The sequence below is a fragment of the Barbatula barbatula genome (genome assembly GCF_947034865.1).
Source record: "Barbatula barbatula genome assembly, chromosome: 2".
Classification (NCBI taxonomy): domain Eukaryota; kingdom Metazoa; phylum Chordata; class Actinopteri; order Cypriniformes; family Nemacheilidae; genus Barbatula; species Barbatula barbatula.
The window spans coordinates 21,808,754-21,823,949 of NC_136767.1; the positions used below are offsets into that span (position 1 = coordinate 21,808,754).

The 15,196-nt window shown below is 38.8% G+C and overlaps 1 protein-coding gene across 3 annotated transcripts; it reads right to left on the minus strand.

Moving 5' to 3' along the window:
* Positions 1-7,455, minus strand: zfand5a (zinc finger, AN1-type domain 5a). Of its 3 annotated transcripts, none has more exons than XM_079451297.1 (6): positions 7,230-7,455; positions 5,359-5,511; positions 4,942-5,041; positions 4,711-4,814; positions 2,813-2,938; positions 1-2,728 (listed from the first exon to the last, which is right to left on the minus strand). In XM_079451297.1, the coding sequence occupies exons 2-6, from the start codon at positions 5,507-5,509 to the stop codon at positions 2,580-2,582; spliced, it is 630 nt and encodes a 209-aa protein (XP_079307423.1). In that variant the 5' UTR covers positions 5,510-5,511; positions 7,230-7,455; the 3' UTR covers positions 1-2,579. The 3 variants fall into 3 exon arrangements, with proteins under 3 accessions (XP_079307423.1, XP_079307424.1, XP_079307422.1); XM_079451298.1 differs by lacking the exon at positions 7,230-7,455 and adding an exon at positions 6,106-7,020 and having other exon boundaries at positions 1,308-2,728; XM_079451296.1 differs by lacking the exon at positions 7,230-7,455 and adding an exon at positions 5,715-5,882 and having other exon boundaries at positions 1,425-2,728.
* Between the last annotated feature and the right edge of the window lie 7,741 nt (positions 7,456-15,196).

Here is a 15,196-nt window from a genome sequence, read left to right on the forward strand (position 1 = left end):
CACATCACAAAAAACATTTAAGTGAATTATCAAGAAGCATCACAAATTAAACACTTCACTATGACATTTTTCTATTCTTGACCAAAGAATAGCAATCTAATGAGTTGCTTCTTTTTGGTTATTTTTCAAGCATACTTTAGCATTTAGATTACATAAATGTTTAAATGCAAGTATACTACACTCAATACTGTAGTAACTGAAAAAAGACATCATAGAACAATCGTTAATATACAATATAAACACATAAGTATACTTTTGTTTCTTAATAGTAAATACTTAATCATTCTCAATAAAACATATTTTCTGTTGTGATCCATGTCCTCTTCTCCTCAACTCAAACGAGAAACCAATTTACAGTCTCTGACTTGCACAACAAGGAGTAACGTGAAAGTACATGCGTAACATTTGCGAGAACCCATCAGCTGAACAATTCCTCCGTTCTCTTTTTAAATCTGCCACCAGCTGCGTTTCAGCCACAGGTCACACTGGCTTGCATCATGTGCTTTTGTATCAAAGTTGTACGCCGTGTCATTGCCATGTCTTTCGATAATCTCACCTCCCTTTGTTTAACAATGCCTCTACACTCAGAACTCCCTGATATAACCTCTTTTTACCCACAGTTAACCCCTCCCCCTGTCGGCTAAGTCTACACAGTGTGGTGTAGTCATCTGCCCTCAGCATATGTCACCACCCGTCATTGTGATGTCACTGCCCGAGACCGGCTTGACGCCCACCCCCCTCTGTACACATACAGAGTTAGAGAGAGCCATAGATGCTGACTACTCAATAGTATGATAAAACAGAATGACTGGGCAGTGCCAAACAATGTTACTGAAACATTTTCTTTACAGAAACACCAAAAATGTGCTGAAAACATGAAGAGGAAAGGGCATGTCATCCAGTTATTTCTTGTTTGCTTCTTTAAATAACAAAGTGTGATGGGGTCAAACTGAGGCAATACAAACAGGGCCGTGAAATTCACAGTGCCTGAGACAGTGTTTTATGACTAGGCCCCTTTGTCCCCAGGCCAGATGAGTAACCTATACTGTAGAGGAACTTAGCGGGCCCCCTCATCACAGAGCATGGGACAATGTTTCCAGTCCCCTCCCAATGACAACCCTGACTTTAGCACCTGTTTTCACTCCTTGGGGGGAACATACACGCACGCGTCTCCCACAGCTGTTACTGAGTCAGGCAGGGATATATCTTTGATATAACAGGAAAGCTAGAGGTTAGGGCAGCTCCCCACAAAGACATGATGTCTTTGTATGGGTCAGCAGCTGGGACATGTGCACAAAAACATGCAACATCTGAAAAATCATTTTGGTACCACCTGCAATGAAACTTACAGATCTCATGTTAAATTTGACAGCATATACTCTCTAAATTACACTTGATTATAAACAATTATGTGACACACAGATGGCGTTTACATCTGTATATTTTCTCTGTATATTTTTATTTACAATACTATATTCTTTAATGCCAAGTAAAAGGATTAAATGCAATACATAAATATGGACATAGTAAAGGTGATTTTTCATACAAATTTGCATAAAACTAATGGCTGAAACCAGGAACATACTCTCAACAGATACATCTCTCAAGAAAAACTCACTCCCTTGTAAAAGACATTATATACAATACATGCACCCAAACTCACTTGCATGTGCAGACATACGACAGACGGGTGCATTTCAAAACAAAAAAGCTTCAGACTCAAATCTGACATACTACTTATACTATTGCGGTGTTTCAAATGTACTGTGGATGGTTAGCTCATCTCACAAACAGGAAAGACTCGTACATATTTCCCTTCACACAAAAGCACTCGCACAAAAACAGACTTTGCCATCTCATAGTCAAATTAAAATGTCTCCACATGATATAATAAAAACTCCCAAACCTCTCCGTACTGATGACATTGAGCAACCATCATCGAAACCCTAAAATGTACTTTTGACAACGTGGGATTAGAGGACTTGATGACATTTCATGAATAAAAAGGGTGTGACATCACAGTAGAAAAGTTCACATTTTAAACAAATGCTAAATGAATGGCAATAATGATCGAGCAGTCCCTCATTCTAACCTCGCCTTTGGGTACACCAACTGATATTTTTAGAACAAACTGTACTGAAATACCAACACATGCAGCACACATCAGATAAGTTACGCCGAGCTTTGACACACCTCTTGAAAGTTCAAGCTGAAACTACGTACACAAGGCTTCTTCAGAATCTGCCACAATTTGACACTGAACATCAGTCCCTCCCATTGTGTGAGGGTGGGAACAGGCAAAACAAAAACAAACTAAATCTACGCTTCAGGAAATGAAAGAATATATATGGATAACTTACATAAAAACACCACAGCGGAGAGAAATAAAAACGTAAAGAAGAAAAATGAATACCCATTACAAAAGCAATATCTGTAAGATCGTTCATGCATGAGCCTCAGACGGTACAGTTCTCATTTTCTTCGTAAGGTGAGAGAAAAACAAGTTCGTTTTTCCATGTCATGGAAACGTTTAATCCACCAGTATTCTGTTCACATTGCCAGATGAAAGAGCAAAAATCTTAAATTCTCTGGATTTTATCGGCCACCACTACTGGATTCTCCTTACGAATTTTAGTAGCAGCTTCTGCCCTGTAATCATATGTGCAGTTGTGCTTGTCCGAGTACCGGTGAATTCCACAAAACAGATTTCCACATCGACAGTCAAATCCTGTAAAACAACACAGAAGATAAATCCCGTCCTCGCAATCCCAAACACACAAATGCATCCAATTTAAATCTGAATGTGTCTAACCTGTTAGGCCTAATCTCTTACGGCAGATAAAGCATCTATTTTTCTTAGGTTTCGAGGAGTCTGGGCTCTTGCCCTCATCGCTGCACTGAGGAACAGGGGAATAGGAGGAGGTGGGCTGTGATATAACTGTAGGGAAAAAAAAGAGATGAAAATAAGGACAAACATTTACAACAGCCAAATAAGTAAAGTATCAATTTAACAGGGCTCAAGCACTCAAGTTCTTAACACTGCATTAACTTACGAGCTATTATCTTTAAAAAAGGCAAATTAAAGCTGTAGGGGGCCTTAAGAAAACTCTGTTTGTTCTTGGGATTTTACCGACAAAGAATGTAAAGAATGAGTAAGATCGATCCCCTAAAGAATGCTGAAGGTATATTTAAACACTTGGCACATAAAAATACACTGGCTCATCATAATAAAAACTTCATCTGGCTTTTCAAAAGGTTTCCATTTAAAATGACAAATAAGGGGCATAATATGTAGGGGTGTGATTAGTTGCATATGCTCCCTAAATTTAACCGGTGCAACCTCAAAATATATTTGGGAGCAGTTGTGTGAGTGCACATTTTGTTGTGGTGCGACCTGTTTTCATTACTGTACAGAATACGCTAATAACTGCACAAAATATGTGCGTGCTGCTGTGAGCTAATGTGACCGGCCTGGCCATTCACATTTTCCATCCCGCTGCGCTTCTTTCCCACCGTTTCTCCATGTAAACACGAACTAGACGTATGGGTTTCAACTGGGGTGTTAGAAAAAATGGATTCACCTAACTATCGCAATTCTTTTTAAAACGATTTTAAAATCGATTGGTTTATCTCAGAATCAATTTATTTTACTTTTCCTATGGGGTGGAGGAGTTACCACTTTTATTCCAACAGAGAGCGTAAAGCATAGATATAAGATGTTGTCGTATCCTTTTTAAGCTGGCGGGAGGACGCAAAAATCATGGCCAAGTCAACGGATCAAAGTTCGAAAATTAGTTTGTCACCTTCACGTTTCAAATCCCAAGTGTGGAAACACTTTGGATTTTACACTTAACCGGGAAAAGCAGCTGTAGACATGACTAACACGGTAAGCTAACTCTGCCATAGACTGATAGCATATTATGGCAACACTCATGAGCTTTTTTAATTATTGTTATTTATTGGAGCAGGTTAACAGCAATTTTTTTTAGAGAGTATGTTTTCACTCATTTTATGGCACACAAATATATTTTGGGAATATTCATGGGAAAGTTCAGGATTTTGGTCCTTGAAAGATTCATGGTTCAAGGCACTTTAAAATATTCACTGTGTATGTGTATGCTCTTGAAATAAAAGTCCATAAAGATGTGATGCATTGTTTTTGTTAATATAACTCATAATATACAGTCTCTTCAAGGGTATGATCAAGTATTTTCCCAGTCTTTAATAAGCAAACAAAAATCGCAATAATTGTAATATCGACTCTCAATACTCAATTATCGCAATATACATTGAATTGGCACACAAGTATCGGGATAGTATTGAATCGGCAAATTAGTGTATTGTTACAACCCTAGTTTCAATCTTCACGTAAGTCTCTGCAGTGCCTCGCATATTAAGCACTAGTGTTTACGGCGGTTTGCGCTGCCAGCAGTACTTTGGGAGCGCAATTATGTTATTTTGAATACATTCACAGGCAAACCTTTTCAAAAACTGATCATCTGTCTCTTACATATGTGCAATGTTAACATAAAACATGATTGATGTAGTTTTAACTGTTTCTCTGAAGGCTATGAGGGTTCAGTAAGCGGAGGAAGGAGGATTGACACTCTCGTGAACTCCGTCTCATGTCTCGTGGGATAAGTGTCTCATCACACCCCTGATGATATGTATATCTTGAAATGTACTTTATCGATTATGACTTAGAATTACCTGGTCCGTCAGCCTCGGCGTTAGGAGACAAGATCTTGTCCTCTCTAGAAATACTCATTTCTGTCATCTGTTGTGTTACTGGTAAGGAAGCTGAAGGAATACATCTGCCAAAAAACACACCGGTAGAGTTTTAGTCCCACATTGGTCTTTCTTGAAACACGTTCCTAATTTACATTAAACACCTGCAAAAAGCCCCCATTCTTATTATAAAGTCACATGTAAGGTACTCACTCTCTCATGGCACCTGTGCTGGGTGTAGGTGAGGGTTCTGCTTTGTTTATACTGGCTTCGAGTCTCTGTATAGCAGATGCCTCTGCTGAGGGGCTGCCAGCTGGTCCAACACAACAAAAAGAAACAATCACAAATGGTGCACAGGTGCAGCGATGCTTCAGTATACAAAAGTGAAACAAAACAGGCCTGCCTGCCGAACAAGTGCACTTTGTAATCACAACTTCAGGCAAGATCTACCACTACGTTAAAGGTATATTTATTGCGAAAACAATTCTGAGACGTTTGTTATTGCTGTAGCCACTATAATATCAAAGTCTCTTTGAGCTGCAATGAATGATGTTATTTGAATAGCCTGTAACCACAGCGAGTCCTATACAGTAGATAAGACAAAAAACGTAATGTTTCAGTTTGACTTACCCAGGGGGCTCATGGGACTACGATCACTGCTCTGCTGTCTGTTCAGGTGCTCTTTATAACACAAGGAGCACATGCCATTATTCCTAGGGTTGCCATAGAAACCACAGCCAGTGGTACACAGCACGGGGCTCTGGTTCGTCTCTTGGGCCATTGCTAATATATCACAGAGAAACAAAACAATAGTGGTCTTGTTAACAATGACAGCATTCATGTGGCGCACATGCACAGCTCAGGGTTTTAAACTTGCCCAGGGTCTCCAACCACCCCTATAATTATAAGGCCTTGTTTTTAAATCGGGCAAAATAAAAGACAGCCTCATCAGGACAGTGTGATTACAGTGGTGTCAATTGACTGACCGAGGGTCATTCCAGGGTTCTCCAACCCTGCTCCCGATGAGCTACGATCCAGAAGATTTCAGTTCCAAACGCACCTGAACCACCTCAACAAGGTATTGGGGGTTGCTTGATAATTACAGACAGGTGTGCTGAAGCGGAAGTCTGCAGGTCGGCAGCTCACCAGGCGTTGGAGATCCCTGGTTAAATGGAGCATTTAACCCGAATTGAACTCACTTTTACTCGTCTGTCTGGATGTCCCTTGACTATATGGTACGAATGAAACGAACGCAAGGCTATATGAAAAGCAACACGTCGCAAGATCTCCCACCTAGCCGTGACTCACAAAACGAATGGGGGTGAAAACGTGACATGCGATTGAGGATATAAAGGTGACACGTTACAGGAAGCTTACCGGCATGAAAACAGAAGTACAGAAAGCTGTCAGGATGGTGTTTGGCATTTCATGTGTTCACTCATGCGCGTGAAGGCAGACGCACCAGCTGACAGACACCACGGATCAATAATTACGGCACTGATGGGCTACTCGATGCTGGCGGATAACAGCAGTGAAATACGACTTTTTCCAGTATTTAACATAGTACAGCAGGTTATATAACAGCATACGTGTACAGGGTGTTAAAAGTGGCTGTGTTTTTGAAACAAGTAAACCTTAATAGCATTCTGGGGCACGATGCCCAAAACTGCTGCTGTCTAGGAAGATAGCATACAAGGTCTGGCGAGACTGTATGCCACAGACAAACGAAACAGTTTATAGGTACAGAATAATCATTAACCGTCGGTAAAAGTCAAGGATCGCAAAATATCATGACACGTCCAAACCAAACGCAAACGTCGCGACGACAGAACATAATACCAGCGTTGGCTTTGTTTAATCTTCCCTCTTTGTCCTTTTGGCATAGGATTTCCTCCCCAGACAGACAGGGCTATCCTTTGAACGAACCCGAAACAAAAAGCTAACTGGATGAGCAAGCCGTCTGTCCGAGTAACTTGCCAGCCACGCCACGAAAAACGCGAGAACAAATCGACATTTCCTTGAATTTACCCGACGACGGTCGAACAATAAACAACCAGCAACACAGTGAAGGTAATCCGTTTGGTTGAAAAAGCCACGTATGGATTAAATAAAAAGCGAAAATATCATCAAGTTAGCGACTTTAGATCGATTAAAAAATGAAAGAGAAAGAGAGGGGGCTTTCGTTCGTGTCTTCCTGTCGAGCCCAGCCGAGTCACGTTCCGGGGCTTGTGATGTTCATTACGGTGCTGCTGACAACTCAACTTGGGTCACTTTGTTTTTTTAGGGACCAACCCGTCCAACAAAAAACACTCGATACTAGGAATATCCCTCACGCTAGAGTTCCAGGCGAGCGGTCAAACACGATGTCACGTCCTGAATCTGTAACGATTAATCGTTCCTTTTTTCGGGGTCAATCAGTCCTTCGGCGATCACAACGACAAACCTCTCGAGATTATCGCTCGGATGAAATTAGAACCTTTTCACCACCTTGAAACGCTTACCTTGAGGACTTTTTGAGAGTGTCGGTCGATTGATGTAGTTTAAGGAGCAGTGACTCTTTAAATAGGAATTGGTCTTCCGATCGACGACCGTGTCATTGAGGTAAATAAGTGAATTCTTTCCCGTCCTTTCCCGAGCTCTCTTCTTTCACTGTTTGTTTCCTTCTTTAGTAAAGGGGAGTGGCTAGGTGCGTCACTGCAGGCGGCAGGTCTTGATTGGCCATTCGACTCTCGGGGGCGGGGTAGTGGTCTTTTTATTGTTGCTTCACACATAATACACATAATCTATGCAAATACAGTAACATGGTACAGATAAGAATATCTCTTAGTATATTACATTACATTCACGACATAACTGTCCAGTTTAAACTTAAATTATCATCGAGACATTTTGATATGACATAAAACCCAAATAAAATAACGGGGTGGTGGTCTAAGGGGACACAGTCTTGAATGTTTTCTACCTACACTGATGACGACACCATACCTTATTGATGCAAGTTTCCTATGGAAGGCCGTTTTGGCAAATATTTATTTAGACGTTACGTGTATAGACGATATAACCCCCTGGGCATTATTTCGTGTACAAGACGTTACGGTCTTTGCACATACAGTCCGACATTTTTGTATGCGCTTTTTCGTATTTGCCATTCGTTTGTACGGTGTCTCTGAATGATCAAAAAGCCTCTCAAAATGCTTACTACGGATGAGAAAAACGCCGAAAATCGAAGCCCATCCCGAATTTGATTATTAGACGAAACTATAGGAGGCAGTGTGTATATGTAATTAACACAACGTGAGGTCGTGTTTATTTTTAAACGTGCGGAAATGTCGAACGGACATTTCGGACTCATTAGCTGTGTCTCGTTTTGTAAGTCTGCGTCCTTGTGTCCTCCAGAGGTATAATCCTCTAAAGGATACGGTATCCGGTGGATTTTCAATTTAGAATTAAGCAAGACGTCCTTCTTCGGACATACTGGCAGAAAAGGAAACAGTACAATTCAATTGAAACAGGAATATTTGCTTTACTTCCTGTCTCCTGAGATACCTCCATCAGGTCGGTTTTTGAAGGCAGCATAGATGTGTCCTTCGCTGCAAACCTTTTACCTCTTAAAATCACATAGAAATCATTTTCAATTAATTTCAAAGGAGTGCGAGTGCAAAGTGTTGTCATAGCAATGTGGTACTTCCTGTTTCCTTTTCTGCCAGTATGTACTACGTCTTGTTTGATTCTAAGTTTGAGAATCCATATACCGCATCCTTTAGAGGATGATACCTCTGGAGGACACAAGGATGCAGCCTCACGAAACGAGACACAGCTTATGTGTGCGCTCATGTGGGGAATCTGATTGGTCAAGCAGGGTTAAATTATAAAAGAAATGGCGGCAAATTTTGTGTAAATAAAGTTATATTTTCTCTTTTCACAAATTTTCATTGCATTTCTATCTAGAAATTACTATTATTTTTAAAGTATTCTATTAGTTATCACAAAGGCGTCCTCTGTTTATATTTCAAACAGAATTCCATTACGGTGGCTAAGGTGGGTTCCAATTCTGGGTCTGCAACCTTCTAAGGTCGCAGACTTAAAAACCAGGACTTTTTCTTCAAAGCACTCAGCCTCAAAAGTCCAAGAACCGAACTGAAATGAGACTCCCTAGCCTCAAAGAGGATTTCCTAATTACGTCACCTGCTGCTCATGTTGCGTGGTGACTGCAGCAGGACACAGCAAAGACATTTCTGACTTTCTATTCATTAATGCAAATATGGAACCAGAAAAATCTTTTTAGAGAATGTGACACGTTTATGTAGATTAAAGCAGCTCAACAGTATATTAAATTAACCATAGCAATTTAAAACAACATCATATATAATATTAAAGCACTAAAATGGACCGTTTTTGTGAATTACATACTTTTATTTAACTAAAGTTTTGAAAAATTCAAGCCGTTACAGGCGAGCAATGAATCTAGAGATACATAGGTTCTATCCTTATCCTTAACACTTATTTTCTACTTCTTGAGAATAAACAGATTAAATGAATGTTATAGACAGTGGTGCTTTATTTGAAATCTATTAAATAATTTTATGAAATGTAAATATACGTGGCAAACAGTTTTTTTGTTCTCTTTATTAAAAACGAATAAAAAACGTGACAAATAAGGTACAAATTTACTTTAAAAGGCAAGTTAACAGTATTGCGGTCAGACACAGGTTATATCACGTCAGTGTCTGAAAAACGTTCACTCACTCACTTCTTCCCCTTATAGTGGACTATATATAGCATTCACTATATAGGGAATAGGGAATGAGTGAACGAGTGAGCAAATTCAGACACAGCTTCCTTGAGTTTGTTTACACAGTGTTGCAGACAGTGATTATTATAAACAAATTATCAGCGCAGACCATTATTATTTTTCATTAATTTGCACTTGTAATCTTTAATCAAAAACTTTAAGCTCCTCTCCTCCTCTCAACAACAACTCTTTACCACATGACATCAGCAACAAAAAAGAGGTTCAACTATACTGACTGTCTGACCGGCATCTTTAGCCCTCCCATGCAGGCCCAACATACAACAAACAGATCAAAAAGGGAAGGGACATAATTTCTTCTAATTTCAGACGCCGATTCTCTCACATACACGTCACGATACACATAAAATTGTTGGAGCATTCTATATTAAAGCCTATGCTCACCCAGACCTGCCTGTAGCGTCTTGGGTAACCACACCCCCACTATACTCATCAATTCCACTGTAACTTCAGTAACTGCATTAACTAATCTACTGCTCTGTAACCTTATTAACTGCATTGCATTAACTCATCTTCTGGACCGCAACCTATTAACTGCATTAACTCATATACTGCACCGTAACTTTAATAACTGCATTAACTCATATACTGCACCGTAACTTTAATAACTGCATTAACTCATATACTGCACCGTAACTTGAATAACTGCATCAACTTCAACAACTGCATTAACTCACCTATTGCACTGCAACTTTAATAGCCAATGTCAATAATTTATGCATACCTAAGTCACTTGCACTATTTTAGTCTAAACTATTATCTGTTCATATCCACCTGTACATTAATGTTCATTGTATATAGTCATCTGTATATATTGTTCATAGTATATACCTACTGTCATATTTTCATAGAACACACCTACTGCAAAATATTTTTATAGTCCATGCCCACTGTATTATATTCTCACTATTGTATTCTGTATTTATTCTAACTGTATATCCTGCACTTGCTAACTGCACTTCTGGTTAGACCTAAACTACATTTCGTTACACTGTACTTGTATATGTGTAATGACAATAAAGTTGAATCTAATCTAATCTAATCTACAGGTAAAAAAACCTGTCACTAACTTTTTTTCACTTTTTTGTCACTCATTTCAGAAAGCGAAACGCATATATTATATAGATTCATTACACATAGAGTGAGATATTTCAAGCCTTTATTTCTTAATTAATTAATCAATGCGGCGTGGCATGGAGGCAATCAGCCTGTGGCACTGCTCAGGTGTAATGGAAGCCCAGGTTGCTTTGATAGCGGCCTTCAGGTCATCTGCATTGTTGGGTCTGGTGTATCTCATCTACCTCTTGACAATACCCTATAGAGAATCTATGGGGTTCAGGTCAGGCAAGTTTGCTGGCCAATCAAGCACAGCAACACCTGGTCATTGTCAGCATCTCCATAAAGCTAGTCAGCAGAAGGAAGCATGAACTCTAGAATGTGCAGGTAGATGGCTGCATTGACTGTGGACTTCAAAAAACACAGTGGTCCTCTTTTCCTCTTTTTCCAGATGAAAGTAAATTTTGCATTTCATTTGGAAATCAAGGTCCCAGGGTCTGGAGGAAGAGTGGAGAGGCACAGAATCCATGTTGCTTGAAGTCCAGTGTAAAGTTTCCACAGTCAGTGATAATTTGGGCTGCCATGTCATCTGCTGGTGCTTTGGAACCTGATGTGCCAAACATGGTAAGAGGCATTACATGTCCGTCACACACTTGCAGTATTCGACCAATCACTACGCACTGGTTAACTGCCCATAGCACACCTCGCTTTTCAGAGCAATGAGTTTTGTAAAAGATCTGTGCTTTTCAGAGAGCCTGGGCAAAGACGAGATACAAACATGCATGGTATGTGGAAAATACAGCGTTTTTGAACCTTAAATATAACCTTGCACATAGCTTCATGTCACGCAGAAAGCCCCTTACGTGAACTGTAATAACCAATGAGCTTTGTGTGGCGAAACGGATTACTTTCGCTAGTCTAACCCAACTCTAATCAAAATCAAATCTAATTTTATTTATAAAGCACATTTATAAATCAGCAATTGTTTTCCAAAGTGCTGTACAAGCATGGTGAAAATAAAATAAGATAACATATAACGTACAGACATAAACGTTAATAAAGTACAAAAAACTGTTCTCATACTGAGTTAAAAGCCACGGCATAAAAGTACGTTTTGCGACTGGATTTAAAAACAGTAAGTGATTGGGCCTGCCTGATATATAGAGGTAAAGTGTTCCAAAGTTTTGGAGCTGCAACAGCAAAGGCCCGGTCACCCCTGCTTTTTAACCTTGTTCGAGGTACAACCAAGAGTAATTGGTCAGCAGATCTAAGTGCTCTCACGGGGTTATGCAGAATAATTAAATCAGAGAGATGCATTGGTGCAAATACGTTTAAAGACTTAAAGACAGTAACTTAAACTCAATTCTAAAACCAACAGGTAGCCAAGAGATACCAATACTGAAGAAACTCGGGCTCCCTTTGCACTCAAGCAAGGCGAAGTCATCTGCTTTTAAGAAAAGAGTGTTAAAGTTGAAGTGTAGACATAAAATTGGAAATTTGAGGAAAATAAACATGTCTGAACCAGCTTGAGTTCAATTTGTGTATGTGTGTGCTTGCACGTGTTGTGTGTGCAAACATGCTGTGCAAGGGACTGGCTTAATATAGCATGTTTTGCATTGAAAAAAAGTAGTTTAAAGGCAAAACATGTTGTGCTTTAGATTAAGCCATTTCCCCCAACACTGCATTTTGGTGTTTTGTTGCCTAAATTGAGTTCCTTGTCCACGACACACATGAGAGAACGAAGCAAACATTTCTTGTCGCAATATATAGTCATAAATGCTGTCTTGTTTGCATTTTTCTGTGGCTCTTCATTGCAACTATATTATGCATAAACAATGTAATTTTTAATTTAGCTACGTTTATACATCCGATAAGTATTTCTGTGGTAAATGGATCATGATTTCTGAGATTATATGGTAGACATTGATTTAAAGTCCATAGAGTTAAGACATATGTGAATGAGGGTATTCATTGATTTTTCCTTCCATTTGATGCTTATACTGTACCAAAACCTCTTACAAGACAGGCTACCAGTAGATATCTGTGAACCGTTTGCAGAGGTTTTATTTTGAAAACACACATTTTTATCTTTTAGTGTTTGTAATACCCTGCTCCTTTTCCTTTGTTTTCCTGCTCTTTTTCCTTAGTGTTCCCTGTGTTGCCAACTGTGTTGTAAAGATGAGTTGTAACAGCTGCTGGTGACATTGGTTTGCTTGTTGTAAAGTGTTGACTCATAACACCGACCATCAGATTGCTATAAACAGACTACCCTACAACATTCTCACTAATAGTATAAAGCAAACACTTGGTCTTTATTTAAGGCAGCGATAAACTTTAATATATACACCTACTGTATACTCAAACATCATAAAACCCATTCATTCTTCTTGAGGTGTTTCCACTATCAACATAAGTGAAACTGGTTAGACTGCCCAACACAGTCATTTGTTAATCAAAGTACTTTGCTCAACATTACCCTTGTGACTTGCTTTTATTAACCCATCAGTTCTCCTATTTTATTTTGACAGCTCCTTCCTGACCCTGTTGTTCCAAGTATGCTTTCACTTTCGTTACACTTCCTCTACTTTAGGACTCTATTCTTTCTGATTTAGTTGACTTGCTCAAAAATATCAAGCATGGCCAGTATTTTAAGCAGAATATACATCTTTATGAACTTTGTATGTTTGTGTTATTTTTTTATTACGATATCATCAAATTGATGGTGTTAGTCAATAATAATAATACTGTGAATCCCATCCTGGTGTGTTTCCTTTAAAATATTATACAATTAAAAAGTCTGTCTTACTCAATCTGAATGCTACGGAGTGTGAAGATATTTTTTGAAGCCCTTTATCACAAACATGGTGTGGACAAACGTGAACTATGAAATCACAGGCCCAGTTCTAAAAGGTCCCTGTCACATGTGTTTTATCACCGCCATGAGCAAAAAATAAACACATCGGATAGAAGAATTAGCATGGGCTGTATGAGTACACAGCCTGATTGAAAACGTGAAAGTAATAGGGCACCAGCCCTTCTATAAATATATTTTTCATCCGCCAATAGTGTATTAAATATCATGACTATAGGATTCTTCAGTGTAATGGAATTCAGCATATTGTCCTGTCTTCGGCTTATACCATGAACTGAGGGTGGTTGTGATGAAAGCATCGAAGATGTTACATTTACTTTACCACCAGAAAAAAAACTGTTGAAAATCTGGAGATTCTCACTCTCATTTTGCTGATCAAAGATGTGCCAGTAAGTTAGGTGGGATCTGAAGACTGATTTCCCGAACGATTCAACTAAATTTAGTCCAGCAAAAAAGTCCTGCTCTGTGCGGTGCGAGCACACCCTAGTGGATGTACATAGATAGACTCTCACGCCTGTGGAAGCTCTCTCTCAATTCAATTTTTCAATTTAAGTGTGCTTTATTGGCATGACAAAATATACATTAGTATTGCCAAAGCATTTGCAGGGCAAATAGAATATGTACAAATAGTGCAAGTATGTTTACAAACGAAAAGAAGGATAGTAATAAAATAAAGTGTGATGTATGAAGTGCAACTTAAAGTAGTTAATATATGATATAATATATGTAAATATATAAAAACAGAAATAGAGTATAGTTTATATAGAATATACACATAGTCTCTGGTCCCGTGGCAGCCATGTTTGTTTTATGTCCACTGAGTATCTTGTTAACGTGGCTCTTATACCGGGCAATCACTGTGTACAGATAGTCTGCCATACTGTATTCTTTCCATAGGGTCAGATAACATTGCATTTTAGTTGTGTGTTTGAGTTTTCCAACGAGTGATGTAATTGTGTTTCATTTATGTTGTAATTTGGTTTAGTCTGATTATGTCAGTATTGTTGTGGTTGAGAGCATCAGTAAATGATAGGACTGAAACATCAGGACTGAAGCCCTGGGCCAGCTGGCAGAGAGGATTCATTTCTTTTCTCATCTCGTGGTGTTTCAGGGCTTTATAATGGTATGAGTGAGGGTCACTGTGTTTTAGATGTTTCCTGAATTTTAGTCAGCTTCACATTCTCTATACAACTACTTTTTAAGGTTGTATCTTTATTTATTCTATTTTGGCTAACAAGTGGTTTTCTTTTGTTTTTGCTTTTTTGGGTACAGCTTCTTTGATACAACACAATTAAAGCGCTATAACTTAGTTGACTTCACTATATAATTATATATTACATATAATTTTGTAGTAAAACGAAGTGTTGCACATTTCATTGTTAAAAACTTCAAAGTTATGTATTTTGTAAAACGTATTTTTATAAAATAATTAGAAACACCACATGTTTGCACTTGCTAAGTGTGTCCCTACAGGTTATAAATACTACATGCTAACTTGGGATCTTCATGCCCACTTGAACACTTGGGGCAAAAACAGGAAATACATCATGAAAGTGGTCAAGTGCAAAGACAGTAAGTGGGGGTATCACATTATTCCCCAAAAGTCTTGTTATTCATATATTATTTGTAGTATATTAGTAAACTAACATATTACTATTTGTGATAACCTTTTTTTTACATTATAACGCCAAGAGTGCAGAAGTCTGGAGACATTAATTTGATCGTAGGGG

Excerpts from the sequence above, each read along its gene's own strand:
- zfand5a (XM_079451296.1), bottom strand. Across the intron at positions 2,939-4,710 it reads CGCCGAGGCTGACGGACCAG|TTATATCACAGCCCACCTCC; the intron begins GTAATTCTAAGT and ends TTTTCCCTACAG. Across the intron at positions 2,729-2,812 it reads TAAGAGATTAGGCCTAACAG|GATTTGACTGTCGATGTGGA; the intron begins GTTAGACACATT and ends GTTGTTTTACAG.